The following is a 20665-nucleotide window of genomic DNA, read 5'->3' on the forward strand; positions in this document are numbered from 1 at the left end:
TTAACACATACTAATATAATTCTAACCCTAGTTTAGGATCTTAGTGTAAAACAAATACCAAATTTACGCACCTTAATCCCGTTTAAGGGCGTTTCTGTAATTTCACGTCCTCGGTATTTAGTAATTCTGGGACGGGCTGTGACAATCTCCCCTCCTTATAGAATTTCGTCCCCGAAATTCCAATCACTAACCAGAACATCAAAAGTCATAGAATAACCTCGGATACATATCTCTCATTCGTTCTTCTGTTTCCCATGTAGCTTCTTCAGCTGAATGGTTTCTCCACAATACTTTTACCAAGCTCACGGTCTTATTCCTCAAAGTCTTATCTTTCCAATCCAGTATAGTCACTGGTTTCTCATCATACGTCAAATCCGGATTAATTTCCAATGGTTGAGGAGGAATCACATGTGAAGGATCTGACACATAATGCCGAAGCATCGAGACATGGAACACATTATGTACCTTAGACAACTCTGGAGGTAGCTCCAACCTGTAAGCAACTTCACCAATCCTCTCAGTGATCTCATAAGGTCCAATGTACCTGGGACTTAGCTTTCCTTTCTTTCCAAAGCGAACCACCCCTCTCCAAGGCGATAATTTCAGAAAAACATAGTCGCCCACATTATACATTCTGTCCGTGGTATGTCGATCCGCTAGGCTCTTTTGTCTATCCTGGGCCACTTTCAGGTTAGATTTAATTACCTGAATATTCTGAGTAGTCTCATCCACAATCTCTGGCCCTTCAAGTATTCTTTCACCAACCTCTGACCAACATAATGGCGTACGACAAGCTTTACCATAAAGTGCTTCAAATGGAGACATTCCAATACTCGAATGAAAACTATTATTGTAGGCAAACTCCATCAAATCCAAGCGATCATGCCAAGAATCACCAAATTGCATCACAGAGGATCTCAACATATCCTCGAGTGTCTGAATAGTTCTCTCTGACTGACCATCTGTCTGTGGATGATAAGCTGTACTGTAAAGCAATCTAGTACCCAAAGCTTCTTGAAAAGCTATCCAAAACTTAGAAGTAAATCTTGGATCTCGATCAGAAATAATATTCACTGGGACACCATGATACTTTACAATCTTCGATAGGAATAACTGAGCCAACTTATTTAAAGAGTATTTCTCCCTTACTGGAATAAAATGTGCTGATTTGGTAAGTCGATCTACAACCACCCAAATGCCATCAAAACCATTTTGTGTACGTGGCAGCTTATACACAAAATCCATCGTTATATTCTCCCATTTCCACTGGGGAACGGGAAGTGGTTGCAATCTCCCAAACGGCTTCTTTCTTTCAGCCTTAACCTGCTGGCAGACAATACACCTAATCACATACTCCGCAATCTCCCTCTTCATACCCGGCCAATAATAGAATGGTCGAATGGTATGATACATTTTAGTTCCTCCTGGGTGCATAGCATAAGCCGAACAATGTGCTTCATCCAAGATTTCTTTCTTCAGTTCCTCATTATTAGGCACATACATCCTGTTCTCTTGCATAAGCATACCATCTGATCCTCGGATCTTGAGATCTTTCTTCTTCCCTTCATTTCTTAAATTGATCAATTCTTGAATTTCTTCATCCAACGATTGAGCTGCAAGCACCCGATCAATTAAAATTGGCTTGACTTGAAAATTGGCAAGAAAAGCTTCATTTTGCTCTTCCAATTCTAACTCTACTCCAGTAGATCTCAACTCTGCCAGAAGAGGAACACGACTGGCATACAAAGCATTAAGTCGCCCTTGAGGTTTTCTACTCAGAGCATCAGCTACCACATTTGCACGACCCGGATGGTACTCAATCGTGCAATCATAATCACTTAACAATTCCAACCATCTTCTCTGACGAAGATTAAGATCATGCTGAGTGAAAAGGTACTGAAGGCTTTTATGATCGGTAAAGATCTTACATTTCTCGCCATAGAGATAATGTCTCCAAATCTTCAAAGCAAACACAATAGCTGCCAACTCAAGATCGTGAGTCAGATAGTTTCTTTCATGAGTCTTCAACTGCCTAGAAGCATAGGCAATCACTCTACTATGCTGCATCAAAACACAATCCAAACCATTCAAAGAAGCATCACTGTAGATCTCGAAGTTACCATCATCATCAGGAAGTACTAACACAGGTGCATGAGTAAGGCAATACTTCAACTGCTGGAAACTTTGCTCACAACTTTCATCCCATTCAAACTTAACATCCTTCCTGGTTAACTTCGTTAATGGCAAGGCAATCATAGAAAAGTCTTGAACAAACCGTCTATAATAACCTGCCAAACCAAGAAAACTCCGCACCTCAGTGACCGTTCGAGGTTGTTCCCAATTTTCCACTGCTGCTATCTTTTGAGGATCCACTTGAATTCCCTGAGCTGATACCACATGTCCCAAAAATGCCACTTGATCCAGCCAAAATTGACATTTACTAAATTTGGCATATAACCGGTGTTCCCTCAATTTCCTTAACACCAAGTTAAGATGTCGAATATGGTCTGATTCCGACTTAGAATATACCAGGATGTCATCAATAAAAACAATAACAAACTTGTCAAGATATTCCTGGAATACTTCATTCATCAATCTCATGAAAGCTGCAGGAGCGTTCGTTAATCCAAATGGCATCACCAAAAACTCATAATGCCCATAACGAGTCCTGAAAGCTGTTTTATGAACATCCTCATCTTTAATCTTTAATTGATAATACCCAGACCTCAAATCGATCTTAGAAAACACACAGGCACCTTTGAGCTGATCAAACAAATCATCTATACGAGGTAAGGGATAACGGTTTTTAATCGTCACCCGATTCAATTGCCTGTAATCAATGCACAATCTCAAAGTTCCATCTTTCTTTCTTACAAACAACACTGGAGCTCCCCAAGGTGAAGAACTAGGCTGAATGAAACCTTTATCAATTAACTCTTGCAATTGAATTTTCAACTCTCTTAATTCCGCTGGTGCCATTCTATAAGGAGTCAAAGAGATAGGGTTCGTACCTGGAAGCAAATCAATCGAAAATTCCACATCTCTATCTGGAGGCAACCCAGGTAAATCATCTGGAAATACATCAGGATAGTGTCTGACTACTCCGACTTCCTCCACACTACCGGAATCAACATCATTTAACACCACATGTGCCAAGTATCCCTGACAACCCTTGGATAACAACTTCTTTGCCCTTATGGCTGAAATAACACCATGCCTCACCCCACTTCTTTCACCCACAAATGTAACCTCGGGTAGTCCAGGACGAAGAAAAGTAACTGATTTCCCGTAACAATCTATATGGGCGCGATTATAATGCAACCAATCCGCCCCTAAAATCACATCAAAATCCACGATGTCTAACGGGATAAGATTAACAGGCATAATGACATTATCTACCATCACTGGACACCCAGAGTAAAAACTATCAACATAACATTTATCCCCTCTAGGCATAGCAAACTCTAAATCAAACCCTAGAGGTGAAGGATGAGGTTGCGTTATTTGAGCAAATGTATGAGAAATCACAGAGTGTGTAGCACCACAATCAATCAAGACTCTAGCAAAATGACCAAGAACATTCAACGTACCCATAATCAAGTCTGGATGGTTCTGAGCATCTTGCAGCGAGATGTGGTTCACACGTCCCTGAGCTGGCTGTCATCCTCCACGACCTCTGCCACTCTGGTTACCTCGTCCCTGATGAGTACGTCCTTGACCTGCCTGGGCAGGCGGCCTAAACGACCCTGTACTACTAGCAGCAACTCCGCTCTGTTGGGGCTGACCCCCCTGATACCACTGAGATCCGCTAGCTGGCATAGACGGATATGAAGTATAACCTCCTTGATCCTGAGAATATCCACTCTGAAAATAAGGATCCTGGGAATAGTGATACTGTCCCGGAGCATAAGGAGCAGCATCACCCTGATAGTGATAAGCACCACCACGACCACCCTGGCCATAACTGCCTGAATTAAAGTTCTGTTGAGTCGGTGCTGATGTTGGCATAACAGGCTGCTGGGGCCTCTGCTGATTCTGGGGACAATACATAGCTCTATGTCCTGTCTGACCACATGTAAAGCATGCACCACTGCTTCTCCTACATTCCCCATGATGTCGGAAATTACAACGGCGACATAACGGAGAACCCGAATTACCAGCACCACTAAAGCCTCTCTGACCAGAAAATCTAGGTCCATTACCAAACCTACCACCTCCTCTCCTCGGACCTGTGGCACTAAATCCACCACTGGAAGAACTCGAACTCATTCCACTTTTCTTGAAATTCTGCATTTGACGAGGTCCTGGAATGGAAACACCTTTACCTTTCTCATTTTTCTTCTGACCATTACCCTTATCCTCTTCATCCTCACTGTCCGGAAGATTATCAGAGTCTTCCATCCGGACCAGAATCTCAAAATACTCATGATAATCGGCACAGGGAAGTGCATTGGCAAACGTTCTGTACTTCTTCTTAGATCCTAGCTTGAAACGATGAAGCATTTCTGCTTGATTACCCGCTAAATCAGAATCATAACGGGATAAATCAGTAAACTTCCTGTAGTACTCATGTGCAGACATATTTCTCTGCTTCAGACTGGTGAATTCCTGTTTCTTGCGATCTATATATTCCGGAGGAACAAATCTCTTCATAAAATTTTCCTTAAATACCTCCCATTCGGCTGCCCTTTCAGGTGCCATGTGCCTCGACTGATTTATCCACCACGCAGCTGGCTCACGGCCCAAAAACCAGGTGGTAGTCTCCACCCATCTATTAGCTGGCAGGTTTCCCTGACTTTGCATCACTTGAAAGGTCTGCTCAATTCGATCCAACCACTTTTCTGCCCCTTCATAACCTTCATTTCCCTCAAAAGTTTCCAATTTCATATTATACATCGTCTCTACGGGCGTTCTCTGAGGAGGACGGATATTAGCCTGAAAAGCTTGAGCCATTGCTGCCCCTAACTGAGTTATATCGGGGAAATTAGGCTCAGCAGCACGGCGAGGATCTCTACGAGGCGGCATAATTCTGACAGAAAACATAACAAAATCAATAGAAGAACTCATTAGTTATATAGGACTGCAACCTATGCTCTGATACCAAACTGACACACCCTAACCCGAAGACTAGGACGTGCTGGCCGTCACGTGAGTGTGACGTAACCATAACGCAAGCGGAAACGATTTAATAACAAAATACGAGTCAACGAAAACCACTAATTTCAGTTATTTACAACCTAGCATTCTATGTGCATAAGAGTGTACTAAACACACATAAACAGAGCATAAGCATCTAGGTGCAGTCAAGTAGGAACATAACTAATTTACAACACCCTCGGGTGAATCCTACATTTATTTAGTCTGTCAGAACGCCGAAGCAGTCCTCGTAGGCCACCAACGCCTCAACTATCAACTAGAACCTGGAGGGGCGAAAAACAGAAAACGTGAGTGGGCGAAAATAAGCTTTTCCAAATCATTTCATAAATCCACATTTATAACCCCTTTTTGGAAAACCTGTATACTTTCCCAGAAAAATAGTATATAGCATATATATATCTCAACTGTCTCAATCATCAATCTTATAACAGATTCAATAAAGAATGTACCATGCCAATTTCAACAGTTTAGTATGAATGCATTAACATAATATAATCAGGTAAAAGAAATAATCAATCGGAGGCCCTCTAATAGCCCTGAACGATTGAACCTAGAGCTCAACATCTATCAATCTCACTCTCTGCCGGAGTCACTCCGCGTGACCTGTCCGGCCTTCTGCACATAAGTCGGAACCACCTAATGTAGTCTGAACGACTCATGGTAATATTCGCTCTAGTGCTTCTCTCATCAATCATCTGTATACAATAACCTAAGGTCACCCACCAGTCATAATCTCACTAACACTCTACGACTGGCCCGTCGTACCCACTCCGCGTGGACTGTACGACCAGCATCTACTTGGATCCAAGGCGAGCGTGCGATGCGGTGAATACTATAAGCACTAAACCATGGTGCAGGATATGAGCTCAATATATCATCATCATCATCATAATATTAATTAAATACTTACCTGTGCTTCCACAGCACCATCATACATATATGCATCATACGACAGTTCATAATATCCATAATATTCTATGCATGGCAATCACATCATATTTCATTTCAATATACTTTTCATTTAAATTTGATTTCTGGGGAAATCGAGTATATAGGTATATATATAGAAAGCAATGCCCACTCACTGGTATGTCGCCGGGTCGTAACCCCCTTGACGCCCCTGGATGTGCTCGTCCTCGTTAAAAGTTCCACCTAGAAGTGAAATAACTTAAAACAATCATTTAACGCACATTTAACGCACCTAAACCAAACTAGGTAATTAATTCTTCATACGATGCTCAAATTGGGTATATGAATATACCACAGTGACCTACACAACCTCAGGATCACTCCCAAATTTTTAAAATAATTTTTGTAGGTCTCACGCGCCCCCACGCGCCTGACGTGGCACGGACCTACGCGCGGCCCACGCGCGGCCACGTGACATGCACACTGACGGCTACAGTGAACGGCGTTAGAGAATATTCCGTCAAATCCTAGTATATTCCGTTAAAAACTAACGGTTTCCGTTAAAGTTAACTAACGGCGTCGGAATATTCCGTCAAACTTGACGGAAGATTCCCTGTCTTCTCCGGCGAGTCGCCGGTTTCTGGAAAAATTTCAAATCCACTATTCTCCTTCGTTTTTCAACCAATTTCTTCGAATTTTATACCAAAATGAAGCATTTAACATGTACTATCACGTTGGAAGGGTTTTAGGGCCTAAAAACAACTAGATCATACCTTCCAAAATTCCTCAAATTCGGCCAAACTCGAACCCAACGATCCCGACGTCCATTTTGTTCAAACGAGGCACTCCGAGCCTCCTTAGGACTTCCTAAGACTCGTGGTGATCTTGCTTTAGCCTAAAACACAACGAAATTTAAGTTCATGAACAGTAGCAATTTCGGAGCTTAAGTTTTCTACATGGAATCGTGGGAAATCTTACCTGAAAATAATATCAATGTGTTCGTATGGTCCTTACGAACACGATGCTACCTTCCTCAACCTTAACTTGTGAAGTTTTCAAGGTCTTGGGTGTTTGTCCGAGAGTTTGAGAGAGAATGAGAGTAAGAGAGAGGGAATGAGTGTTTCTGAAATGAAGAAAGAGAAAGAGAGTGACTAGGGAGATGAGAGAGACAACAAAAACGGGTTTTGGGGAGGGATTTAGGGGGTAGGACCCCACCCTAAGTCCAAACACAAATTAAATTAACACATACTAATATAATTCTAACCCTAGTTTAGGATCTTAGTGTAAAACAAATACCAAATTTACGCACCTTAATCCCGTTTAAGGGCGTTTCTGTAATTTCACGTCCTCGGTATTTAGTAATTCTGGGACGGGCTGTGACATATGTACTGAAATATATGCATCGAAATGTATTATATTGAATTAATGCACCTAAATGTTTGTATCGAAATGTGTACTTAAATGTATGCACCAAAATGTATTATAATGAATTTAATGTACCTAAATGAAGAAGAAAAAGTATATCGAAATATATTGTATAACAAAAATTAATTTATCTAAATGTTTACAACAAAATATATCACGATAAATGAAATGAAAATGAAAATTATAATGAAATAAAATTAATACATTAAAATTAGAAAGAAAAATAATAATAATTAAAAATCAAAATGTAATTAATAAATTATATTTTGATCTTACTCATTGTTTCATGTTTTCTGTCATGCCATGGTTGACACACCCCGTCCCGAAGGAGGGCGTGCTGGCCGTCACGTGAGAGTGACGTAACCATTTACATAGTTCGGAAGCTCTTAAAATACAATTACTAAATGGAAACCCCCGAGGGTGAGTCCTACTTTTGTGAATTCTGTCAGAACACCGTTGGATTCCTCGTGGCCACCAAAGCTCTGCTATCTAGGACCTGGAGGGGCGCAAAACAAAATTGAGTGGGTCAGTAAAACAAAGTTTTTTGAAAACTTTTCATTTAAAACATTTCTAACCCCTCGCTGTAAAACCTGTATACTTTACCAGAAAATAGCATATATATAAGAAAAATCTCAAATCACAATCCTTTAACACTTTTCAAAAAAATATGCCATGCCAAGTGTCAAAAACATAATCAGAATGCATCAATATAAATCAGGTGAAAATAAATCAACCGGAGACCCTCAAGTGGTCCTGTACGGCTGATTCTAAAGCTCAACATCCAATCCAACCGGAGTCACCTCGGTGACCTGTACGGTCTAACTCTGCACGTCACTCGGAACTACATAAGATAGTTTGTACGATGACAGGTGTATAAATACGCTCTAGTGCTTCTCACATCAATCATCAGCGTGCATATCTAAGGTCACCCACCAGTCGGAACCCCTCTAATGGTCTGTACGACTGGCATGTCGGAACCCTCACATGGTCTGTACGACATCCACCTACTTGGATCCAAGGCGAGCGTGCGGTGTGGTGAATAATAATATAAGCACTAACACCTAGGGGCATGTTATGAGCTTTCAATGCAATTCATATAAAATAACTCATCTGAATAATAATAAGACTCACATGTGCGTCCTCCGCGCCAATTCACATATATATATGCATCAGTTATCAATTCACATATCACATATTATGCATGCATGGCATTTAAAAACGTATTTTCATTCAAACTCAATTTCTGGGAAAAATATCAATAGTATATAGGTATTAACAGAAATACTGCCCACTCACCTGGAGTTCGCCCAACAACTCCCTAGCACCGTACATCAAGGCGTCATGAAGATTAGCGCCTAGAACAATAAACAAATCCAACCTCAGAAATCATGCCGATAGAATACATAACTTATATAAGACACGTCACTACGTAGTTCGATCCAGATGATCTGCAACTCAGATTTCAAATCCATAACTTTCAGAGGTCCACAATATACCTCTAGGACAATATCCTAAAATTTCATTACCATCCAACGGTCGGATCTCCGTCAATTTCCAAAACTAAGTGACGGTTAACATTCTATTTTATGAACTTACAACTCCAATTCCGGAAGATCCGTAAATCGGATTCCCAATCCGTAAGTTCCTATAATCCTCAAATATTACGTATTACAACGTATCAAAGTTTGGTGACGATCCAACGGTCGGATCGTCAATTCATATTTTCATCTAACCACGAATCGTAACCAACTTAGGTTCAATTATTCAATTTACATCCCTCAATTATCAAAACTGAACCTAGAACCTTAAACACATGCTAATAATGACATTGGCGGGCCATTGGACACGCGCCGCCGCGGGTGGCGGTTGGCCGCCCCGGCTCGCCGGAAAATTCAACTATTTCGAAAAATTACCAAAATTTGCAGATTTGAAGATCTCAATGAGTAGAACAACTTTCATACCTGTGTCCAAGGCCAATTTGGCCTGGAAGTGCTTCAATTTCACCAAAACCGTGAAGAACCCTAGAATTGGGTGTTTCCAATTCGACCTTCAAAATTGTTCCAACGCCTCTACTACCTCTTGGGATTTGTTCTAGGTCCTAAAGGAATGTTAATGGTGTTAGTAATTGAAAGAAAACATTTCAAAATTTGAAGAATTTAGACAAAAAAGTCGCGGCACCCGTAGGGGTGTTCTTCGCGAAATCACCACGAAATTCAATGATTCTTGGGGTGAAACGTGAAGAGGGAAGGTCTAGATGTTGATTGGGAGTGGTACCTTGATTCAATTCGTCGGAAAATTGGACGAAAAAGGCGAGAACCCGCCGATTTGGAAGCATGGGACGCGCGGGTCAAGGGTGACCCGTTTCCTCCTGTTCCCCCGTTCACCACTCTCCCTCCTTTCCCTCCTTTCCTTCCTCTGGTTGGTCAGTTTCTCCCTCTCTCTTCTTCTGATTCGCCTCTCCTACTTCTTCTCCGATTGGGCAGTTTTGCCCAATCTCTCTTTCTTTCTGTTTTCTTTTTCTTCTTCTCATACACATACACACACCAAAAACCTTTCCCTCATCCCAGCCATCCATTTCATTCATCATTAAATCTGGGCCGTCCATTTTTATAAAAGAATTTCTATATTTTACTAAAATTATAATTCCTTAAAATTCCAAATTTCAAACGTTAATAACTTCTTCGATATAACTCCAAATCACGAACCGTCTGCGCCCACGCGTCCGTAACGACGATTACTACGAGGATATGTCAAGAAAACAAATCTTAGATGGCACGACATGATGATTAACCTCGAATAATGCACGTACCTCAAAGGGCATTTTTGTAAAATCCTTTATTAAAACTTTAAAAATTCTTAAAATTAGGGACGGGCTGTCACAATGGTCAGATAATATTTGGAATTATTCAAAGTTTTCTCATCTTTTATAGTTATTTACTTCTTGTTATTTTTCTGTATGTTGATCCCAAAGACATGTGTAACAGTGTAAGTACAGTAGCGTGCAAGCGTAAATGTAATAAGTTGTTTGGACTTAATCAAAAGTTAACAAGAAGATAAGAAAGTTAGAAAAAGATTAGAAGATAAGAAAATCAGAAAAAAACTTACCAACAATAAATATGAAAAAAAATTAGACAATAATTAATAAAATCATTCCTAAAATCATTTAGACATATGAGATGGAAGAATCTAAATGAATAATTCATATATAAAAAGAAGTTTCCAAAAAAAAAAGTTCAGTGAAGAATTCTCCAAAACCTAGAAATTCAAACAAAGAATTCTACAAATCATAAAAATTTACAAAATCCAGAAAATTGAAACAGATTTTTACATGCAATAGATCTAGAAGCTACCTGATGTGATGAGGAATCGTCTGAGATCAACTTCGAGGGCGGTCGTTGCCGGAATCATCAAAAAATTCTCGCCGGCCGCCACTGTGCACCAGTTAGTCGCGGGGAGAAGAGAGAGAGGAGAGAGAGAAGGGAGAAAGAAGAGTTTGAGGAAAGGGTTCGGTTTTGGTTGGTCTGTGGTTTGAGAAGTTTAGGTACTGCAGCGAGAAAGCGAAGAGCGAGAGCGAAGAGAGGGGGAAGAAAAAAAAGAAAAAGAAATTCAGTATATTATAATTTGTACAGACAGGACAGATTGAAATAAAAGAACCAAAGCAAGGGTTGGGTTTTAGTATAGGCAGTGATCTGGGCACCCAAATGCTAACCATATCGTTATAAACGAGCCCTGAACCCTAAAACCCTAAAACCATATCCGTGAAAAAAATTCTTTGAACTGTGACATTCTGTATGTAGAGTTTGCTCGAGTCGATATACCTAGGTTTCTGGTATTGTCTGGCATAGACCCAATGAATTGGAAATTTACTGAACTTTTCTACCGTCAGTGATTGCCACATATAAAATGCCTTGCATGCGATATATATAGTATGTATATAGATTATCTCATAAGCTGAAAGAAAACAGTACAGAGATTTGATAACTGATCAGATAACTGATCAGATTACAGAACCAAACTAAAAACCATAACAAACAACTGAGAAAACGAAAAATAGACTGTAGTTTATTGCTAACAAAATAAAGAAAGCGCCAAAACTAATGGAGCTATAGCTAGCATCCATGGCTTAATTATCCAATAAGCGTCTTGAGTGAGGTTTCCAATGAACATTGGCTTCCCTGCCGAAGAAACTGATGGCAGTTCCTCAGGAGACTCTGCATGATTTGGACCAGAAGGCACAAGCCTCATATGATCATAATTTGCACGTGAAGATGGTGGTGGCGGACTATACCTTTGAAGGTGATTCGTCAGGAGACTCTTCATGATTTGGACCAGAAGGCACGAGCCTCATAAGATCATAATTTGGAAGATCATCCAACACTTCTACAGGCGGTTGGGCGAAGTTATGTAGAGGATTTGGACCGGTAGGAAACTGCCTCTTTGATTCATACTTTGCAGGATCATCCAACACTTCTACAGGCGGTTGTAGAGGACTTGGACTGGTAGGAACCTGCCTCTTTGATTCATACTTTGCAGGATCATCCAACACTTCTACATGCGGTTGTAGAGGATTTGGACCGGTAGGAACCGGCTTCTTTGATTCATACTTTGCAGGATCATCCAACACTTCTACAGGCGGTTGTCGAGGATTTGGACCGGTAGGAACCTGCCTCTTTGATTCATACTTTGCAGGATCATCCAACACTTCGACAGGCGGTTGTAGAGGATTTGGACCGGTAGGAACCTGCCTCCTTGATTCATACTTTGCAGGATCATCCAACACTTCTACAGGCGGTTGTGGATTTGGACCGGTAGGAACCTGCCTCCTTGATTCATACTTTGCAGGATCATCCAACACTTCCACAGGCGGTTGGGCGAAGTTATGTAGAAGATTTGGACCCGTAGGAACCTGCCAAAACCAAAACAAACAACTGAGAAAACGAAACATATAGACTCTTGTTTATTGACTATAACAAAATAAAGAAAGTGCCAAAACTAATGGAGTTATAGTTAGCATCCATAGCTTAATTATCCAATAAGTATGTTGAGTGAGGTTTCCGATGAACCTGCTGTCTCTTTGATTCATAAATTGCAGGATCAGCATCTGGACCGCTTAGAACCTGCCTCTTGATCCAATGCTTCAAGAGTCGATGTTGATCAGCAAACTTGGTGGACTGTTTGTTTGGGGATCCTTGATCACCAAAACAAGAAGAAGATAGAAAGAGAAGGCAAGTAACAAACAAGTGGGTCTTAGAAAACTCCATATTTTGATTGTTTGATGGCCGCGTCTGACAGCCTACTGAAGCAAATTTATAGGGAGCTCATACTCTACCTCTCCTCCTATTTGAACATACACAGTTTAGCCACGTCAACGTTTTGTGTTAATTTTTTTAATGACCAGAAGAAAACAAAAAGCAATCTGTGAGAGGAGAAGAGGGAAGGGGATGAAAATAAGAGGGAAGAGAATCCTACTCCAATTTATAGGGCACTTTGTTGGTACATTGAAGACTGAACCGATGTTTTTTTTTTTTTGAAGAATAATGTGGGGTAGGTTTAGCCTCACAATGGATTAGCAATAATGTGGTTCAAATTCGCCTTTGGAGAGAACTGACACCTCTCTCTTGCATATAAAGATGAATATCACTACATAATGCTAAATGGTAATTGGACCCATGTTAACATGCACGAACCTTGACATACAAAAGGTACATAGTTGGATAATGGAGACTTTTATTTTTGTGCACATTGACTTTTGAAAGTTTTGAAATTTTCTATAAAAACTGACGTATATGAAATTAGGGGTTAAAATTTAGCTGTATATGATAAATACCCATAATCAAGGTTAAAGTGCCTACGTGTGTCTCCTGATTTTTGTGGTGTGAACTAAAAACTGCGTTGATGGAAATAATAGAAATAGACACACATGCGTTGATGAACTTTATTTTTTTTTAAATATGGTATAAATGGTACAAATAGTTGTATAATTAGGTAATAAATATAACATCACTCGTGCGCAATGCATGGTGAGTTTCTTGTGTGACAAACATCATAGCGAGTATTAATTAGAAAAAGCAATGCGAAACTTCCTTCGGGATTCGCTGCTCCTATAATTGGGAAGTCAACAGCCATATTTGAGAGAAATTTTTAGTTGTAACGGGAACACATCATGTGTTTTAATAGGAATGGTGGAAAATTTTATTTTTTAAATTATTAACTTTTTGGTACACATATCTTACCATTTATTTAGTGACACGTGATGTAACACCCTGTGTACGGAATCTCGATTATATGATCATTTATGCAAGATTCCCTGCGGTCCATGTCACGACGCATGTTCCAAATTTAGGAATTGAACGTTAGAACCCTCCTTTTGCCAAAAAAGACAATGCTACTTTTCATCTTCCTAGGTGTTGGCTGTGGGCGTGCTCTAGATTTGTCGGCTCAACGTCTGCTGTCAATGTATTTCATTTATGTCTCTTTACTAATATGTTGACACTTAATTTAAAACTTAACTTGTTAACTTTATTTTTTTAACATTTAAATTTAAAAAAAATCCAAAATAATAAAAAAACTATTGGGTTAACAAGGTGAGCAAACCCAAATAGGATTCTTCACCTTCTTATGCGTTCGACGATAAAGGTTTATTGTTCGATAATGAATTGAACAAACGATTATGATCATATGGTTTATGGACTGAACCGGACCAAAGAAAGTATGTAATATAGTGTGATAGAATGGCAGAATCTTAGCCTTAAGGATATGCCTAAAATGGAATCGATCGATAGTATGCCTTAAAACTTGCAATAACAAGACTCTTTGTGCGCACTGAAAGTGAGTCGAGTGGGAACCTTGTTGATATTAATATGACAAGACTTTTAGCACTGAGAAAATGAGTGAGGTCAAAGTGTAATATAGTTAGTGACAAGATGAATAATTAGGGGGAAGCTATGGGGGTAATGACAGGTGGATATTCACCGCCCAATGATATTTGATCATGCAAAATATCCTTGAAGATGAGCCGACTACGTATTCTAAGATAAGGCCTGAGTGGCCGGGGAGTCTCCAAATCTCCATGCTTCCTGGCAACTTGCATGCCTGCATGCCTAATCCCTGACGCCACCCATAATTTAATATTTTGGTGACAAGTTCACCAACATGGTGCTACTCTATGCAGATGTAAATACATGGCCCCTATCCAGACTTGGTTAGCATCCACGAATGCTTAAGGACAGAAACTTAATGACTTAGTTAAGTAAAAAGTACTGTGACAAAGTTTTGATTAAATATTCGAATGCATTTTTTAAAGAAGTACCTGGCAAGTGTACGTTTCCATAAAGAAGCAAGAAATATTTTGAAAATTTTAGTCATTGCCACAAGCACTTTAATTCCCAAATTTTGGGTGTATATCCACGATTAATTATAATTAATACTTTTGGAATGAATCCATATCATTTGACTACTACACCCGATTTGCGTGAGGCATCAGGAACGCACACAATTATCGTGATTTGGGGAACATTTTATTCGTTTATGCATCTCACAGAAAACGGCTTCATGCATGATAAGACATGCCAACATGCATGCATGCTTAGACCTTACTCCTTCCCTATAAATAGTGGCATTGGAAGTTTAAGGGCTGGTTTGGTATTGCTGTGCTTTGAAAAAAAACTGCTGTGATAATAAGCGGCTGTGAAATAAATCAACAGAGTGTTTGATAAACTTTTTTGTAAAAGTGCTTTAGGAAAAAAAAAAACAGTCTGATAGTGGGTCTTTTCATTAAAGGAGCAATGTAGCTCCGTGTGCTTTGAAAAAAAACCAGTTTTCCAAAGCTGCAAATAGCAGCTTCAGCATTTTCCTTTGATTTTAGCTTATTCTCACAGCAGCTTCCAAAATAAGCCCTTTTTTTTTAGTTTACCAAACACCTAAAACCTTCACAGCTTTTTTTCATGGGTGCTTTTTTTTTAAGCACCTCACTCCCAAACCACCCCTAAGTTCATCCCAAGATCAGCTCTCTCTCCCTCTCTCCCTCCCAACCCAAATTGTCTTTGTGGCTCTCAACTTTTAAGTTCTTTCATTATCTTTCATTTGCCTTGCAATTAGTGGTAATATTTTTAAGTTTTGTTGCTATATATATATATATATATTTGTAGATGGAGGAGGCATAGGTGAATTTGCTGACAGAAGATAGAGAGCACAGATGAGGAAATGCAAGAACAAGGCAGCATCTCCATCCTTTGTGCTCTCTATTCTTCTGTCAACACCTCCAGCCCCTTACCTTCCCTATTGCCTTTATATAGCCATATGATGCCTTTCTATAATCCATATTAATCGTCTATCCATTCTATCTGAACTTCCTTCAAGATGAACAAGTAGTACTAACATATAGAGTGCATCTCGATTGATAAATCTTGGAAAGCATGAAATAATTAAATATACATACACACACACACACACACACACACACACACACACATATATACATATATAGGTTTTACACATGTGTGTGTGTGTGTGATGTTTTTTGCTTCCGTACGCATGGTTTGTTTGCTTATTTCAGTCCTTTCAGTCATTGCACAACAACAACATGATTGAGAATTTCCCCCTTTTTTTACTTTCCTCAAATATATAACAGCTGAATTACTATCTAGGGATGCAACTCGGACGGGTTGGGCGGGTTGGAAGGTTAACTTAATGACCTAACTTTTACACTTCGGGTTCAGGTTTAATTGGGTTAGGGTTTACTTGGGTTGGGTTCGGGTTGCCCAACTTTTTTAAGTTTAATCTTGTAACAACTTAGTTTCTAAGAATTTCTAAAAAAATTAAGCCAAGTAGCATCAAAGCTAGCTAACTTTAATTTCATAAATCAATCTACTATAAAGCTTTAGGATTTAGAGACTATGAATATGGGCTGACTAATCAAAGTGGATGAGGATCCTCTCCAAATCCTCTTTCTGGGGATCCTAGGGATCCTTACATCCTAGCCGTTTATCGTACATCGTGCGGCCAGTTTTCGTCAGGTACTATTTGTGTTTAATTTTAAATAAAAAAAGTCAAATGATTTATGAGCGCACGATGTACGATGAATGGCTAAGATGTAAGGATCCCTAGAATCCCTACAATTTGGATCCGGATGGAATTCAAATCTAATCAATTAGTTAATTAATCTTACTGAATTTAGATAATGCACACAAAAAAATAGAGTAAAATGAGTGGAGAATATGCAGTGAAGGTTTTCTAGCTAGGGTATTGGGACCAGAAGAAGAGAGAACGAGATCAAACTCTATTTCTAGGGTAATTTGATCTGTGGGAAGAAGATGATGCGAATAACTGGTCGGACTTCCACACTCTAAAGTTTGATTAGTTCTTATTTCTTCAGAATTGAGATTCTCGCAAACTGACCTACAAAGATGAAAATGAAACACTGTTTTTAGAGTTTGTATTTGGATACACAAGAAGTGGAGAGGTTGAAGATAGGCAGGACCAATCGCCGTTCAAACTTGTTCTTTCTAATCCTAGCGATTGTTGCAGCAAACCAAAAAAGAAGGTGAAGAATCCTATTTAGGTTTGCTCACCACGTAAACCCAACAGTTTTTTATTATTTTGGATTTTTTTTAAATTTAAATATTAAATAAATAAAGTTAACAGAGTTAAGTTTTAAGTTAAGTTAAAGAACACGCGTCAACATATTAGTAAAGAAACACAAATGAGACACACTTTAGGAGACAGCAGACCTAAAGCGAGATTTGTCGTCTGCATGTCACTTTACCAAACCATTTTGTGATCAACAAAATAACTTCTTCTTTTATCACATGCCTTACCTTTTGTGATCAAAATTTTCAGTCTTTAATCTAGATGATGTGAAAGTGTTGTATATTTTGAATCTAAGGTCATGTATTAAAAAAGGCTTTATATTCCCACCAAGGGAGATTTGGTAATTGCATGAAAATGGAGACGAGCTCACGGAATGTCTAGAGTCTAAAGATTTTTCTTATATTTTTATAGCGCGTGGGATATTCTTTTTGTATTGGTGTTTTTTATTTTTCGTTTCGAAAAGAAAAAGTGACACACCCCAACTCGGAATGTCCATTAGGACTCCGAATCGAGCTGCGCTGGCGGACACTTGGAAGGTGACGAAACTATAAAGTGTGATGATGTGAAAAATTGTGAATAAATTTAAACCTAAGAGTGCCTGAATACTAGAGTGCGCTGGTGAGCGAGAAGGAACCCACTTCACATGTGACGTTAGAGTATAAGTAAGTACAGTAGAGGATTAAGAATCGTACCCTCGAAAGAATCTCTAATACTAAGAATCACCACGAATCTTCGACGATAAGAAAGCACAGCTAATAAAACCTGGAGGATGAAAACAAAATAAGGGTGAGTGGCCCAGGAGATAAAATTTTAATAGAAACTATATAAAACATTATAACCCCTCGCTACAACACCTATATAGTTCCCAAAAAAATCATACCACGTGTCAATGTGAAATCAAGAGTATATCAACTATAAATCCATAATTATACTACAACACAACATCTCATCAGCAATATCAATAATCATGTGATTAATAACCCATACTAGCATGCAAGTCGGAGTCACCTATGGTGACCTGTACGACTGCACCCATATCTCATCAATCAACGCTAGCATATAAGTCGAAGTCACCTCTTGTGACCTATATGACTTATCCATATCTCATCACATATGCTAGCTCATCACATATTTCATCACATATGCTAGCTTATAAGTCAGAGTCACCTTTAGTGACCTGTACGACTTATCCATAGCTCAATAAGTATACCTGCACACGAGTCGGAACCACCTAAAGTGGTCTGTACGACATGACTGGGTGTAAATAAATACGCTCAAGTGCTAGGATCATGTAAAGGCTGTGCGAATAATCGCGGGTCACCTACAAGTCGGAACCACCTATAGTGGTCTGTACGACAGAACCGTGCACCTACCTTGGATCCAAAGTGAGCGTAAGGTGCGGGAGGTGAACATCACATAAAGGACTGTGCCCTGGCCACCGGCGGGAGCACTAACACCGGAGTGCAGGTTTATGAGCTCTCAATGTATCTCAACATAACACGTACGATTCATGGGCAACCTGTACGACAGTGTCGGAGTTGCTTAAAATATGCATGTAGTCATGCCATAACTCCATCATTTCAACTAATACCATAAACTTACCTAAACTTACCTGGGTGTCCTACGTTCACCCTTGCACTTCAAGCGTTCACAATAATTATGTGCGGGTAATATACATATAGATAAACCATGATGCAATCTAATACTCACCCATGACATAGCATTATCAATTATATACATATATATATATATACATATATATATATATATATATACATATATATATATATATATAATATGGCATAAAAATGCATAAGTTGTAACGCCCTACTCTCGAACTATTTATTTTCGGGAATAATTACCGGTGATAAGTCCAACTAGACACTAGTTTAATTAACTATCATTACTTACGTTTCCTTGCTTTAAATTCTTGATTCTTCACACGCTGATTTATGACCAACAATTAATCACCAAGTCATAAGGTTGACTCTCACATTTTCTACCAATGTCCCTCACATTACTCAATTCCTTACACAAGACTATTGCCTCAATTATTTAGTCTCACTTCTTGTACGGCTGCATCTAACGTCTCGTTAGACTGCTTACGTACCCTAAACATGGATAAAGCCATTCGTAGTTCACAATAATTATTTCAAAGCATTCACAGTAATCATAAGCAATAATCAATTTATAAACATTTATGGAATTGTCAAATATATATATATATATATATATATACGATAGAAAGGAAATGACCCACTCACCTGAGGTCCGCGCTACAACTCCTTAGCACACATATTGAGACATCACGAACCATCATCGCCTGCGGCCAAGTTGGCCGGGAAAAGCTCCAATTTTGCTCAAACCCGCCGGAACCCTAGAAAATGGTGTGCTTCAATTCGACCTCCATACTCACTCCAATGCCTCGACCATTGCCTGGGCTTTGCTCCTGGGTTCTAGAGGAGTGTTCTAATGGTGGTAATTGAAGGAAATGGTTTCACAATTGATGGATTTTGGGCAAGATCTCCCACGGCACCCATCACTATTTTTGTACCAAAATACTATCAAATTCCCTCTAATTTTTTTTGTGGAATAAGAAGAGAAAGGGCCAAGGTGACGATTGGGAGCAGTTTATAGGTCCAATTCGTCGGAAAATTGGACGAGAAATGGCAAGGAGCCGCCGGTTTGAGGAAACGGGTTGCACGGATCAAGGAAGATTTGTTTGGGTTCCCTCCTTTTCTTCTTCTCTCCTTTCCTCCTACTCTCCTTCCCATTGGTCCACCCTCTCTCTTTCTTCTTTCTGATTGGGCAGTGGCCCTCTTTCTTCCCTTCTCCCCGTTCCCCCACTTCTTCCTTCTATTCTTCTTCCTCTTTTTCAAATAACTAAAATGAAAAATAATTATAAACATTACAAAAATATATGAAAATATATAAATAGTGACTAAAACAAAAATATTTCTCGAGTTTACAGTTCCGTAAAACTTTAACCGCAACTCCAAATCCTCTTCTGCTTGCGCCTACGAGTCCGTAATGTCGAGTACTTCAAGAAAACGCTAAAGGATTCATTCATGCACCTCACTATATGCTGATCCACGAAAGTCAATACCCTCGCCTCTAAGGGTATTTTCGTAAAATCATGCTTTTAAAATTAATAAAAGATTTAAAATTTGGGACGGGTTGTCACAAAAAGAATTGAAATGGACGAAATGATTAATTAGAAAAAAGATTAAGAGAGAGAGAGAGAGAGAGAGAGAGAGGAGATAGAACGAATCATAGATTTTATTTTATTTTTTTGAATGAAGGACAATATATTATTGACTTCAAAAAGAAGAATACATCATATCTTGGTCGGGAAGGTCCTAAATAAGATTAAGAGCTCCTCAAACCAAACTACTTCATTGTCAATTGAAATAGCAATCTTAGCCAACCTATGAGCAACGCTATTACAAGCTTGAGGGGTATGTAGAACTTCGTAGGGTGTAAAGAGCTGGCAGCTTGAATCTTGAATGATATCCCTCAATCTTATTATAGCGTTGCTCATAGGTATGTAGCCCACCCCCTCCTCCTTAATGTAAATGATATTTTT

At 39.3% G+C, this 20665-nt stretch overlaps 2 protein-coding genes, 1 long non-coding RNA gene and 1 other non-coding gene across 5 annotated transcripts; 1 reads left to right on the forward strand and 3 right to left on the reverse strand.

The window, feature by feature from the left end:
• Window positions 1–3660: 3660 nt before the first annotated feature.
• LOC103447329 (uncharacterized) lies at window positions 3661–7520 on the reverse strand. 2 transcript variants are annotated; one of them, XM_070819921.1, is made up of 6 exons: window positions 7376–7520; window positions 7045–7189; window positions 6840–6961; window positions 6243–6309; window positions 5351–5420; window positions 3661–5029 (listed from the first exon to the last, which is right to left on the reverse strand). In XM_070819921.1, exon 6 carries the CDS (start codon window positions 5023–5025, stop codon window positions 3661–3663), a length of 1365 nt encoding a protein of 454 aa, XP_070676022.1. In that variant the 5' UTR covers window positions 5026–5029; window positions 5351–5420; window positions 6243–6309; window positions 6840–6961; window positions 7045–7189; window positions 7376–7520. The 2 variants fall into 2 exon arrangements, with proteins under 2 accessions (XP_070676022.1, XP_070676023.1); XM_070819922.1 differs by lacking the exon at window positions 7376–7520 and having other exon boundaries at window positions 7045–7365.
• Window positions 7521–7702: 182 nt separating this feature from the next.
• Window positions 7703–10007, reverse strand: LOC139195126 (uncharacterized). Its single transcript, XR_011579764.1, has 4 exons — window positions 9766–10007; window positions 9453–9589; window positions 8788–8846; window positions 7703–7987 (listed from the first exon to the last, which is right to left on the reverse strand). It is a non-coding gene; the product is annotated as an uncharacterized lncRNA (long non-coding RNA).
• Window positions 10008–11411: 1404 nt separating this feature from the next.
• On the reverse strand, window positions 11412–12771 carry LOC114824598 (uncharacterized). The gene is made up of 2 exons (XM_029101767.2): window positions 12555–12771; window positions 11412–12397 (listed from the first exon to the last, which is right to left on the reverse strand). Exons 1-2 carry the CDS (start codon window positions 12750–12752, stop codon window positions 11774–11776), a joined length of 822 nt encoding a protein of 273 aa, XP_028957600.1. The 5' UTR covers window positions 12753–12771; the 3' UTR covers window positions 11412–11773.
• Window positions 12772–15660: 2889 nt separating this feature from the next.
• On the forward strand, window positions 15661–15748 carry MIR156Q (microRNA MIR156q). Its single transcript, NR_120853.1, has one exon. It is a non-coding gene; the product is annotated as a microRNA MIR156q (primary transcript).
• The last annotated feature ends 4917 nt before the right edge of the window (window positions 15749–20665 follow it).

Source organism: Malus domestica, chromosome 04 (genome assembly GCF_042453785.1).
Source record: "Malus domestica chromosome 04, GDT2T_hap1".
Lineage (NCBI taxonomy): Eukaryota > Viridiplantae > Streptophyta > Magnoliopsida > Rosales > Rosaceae > Malus > Malus domestica.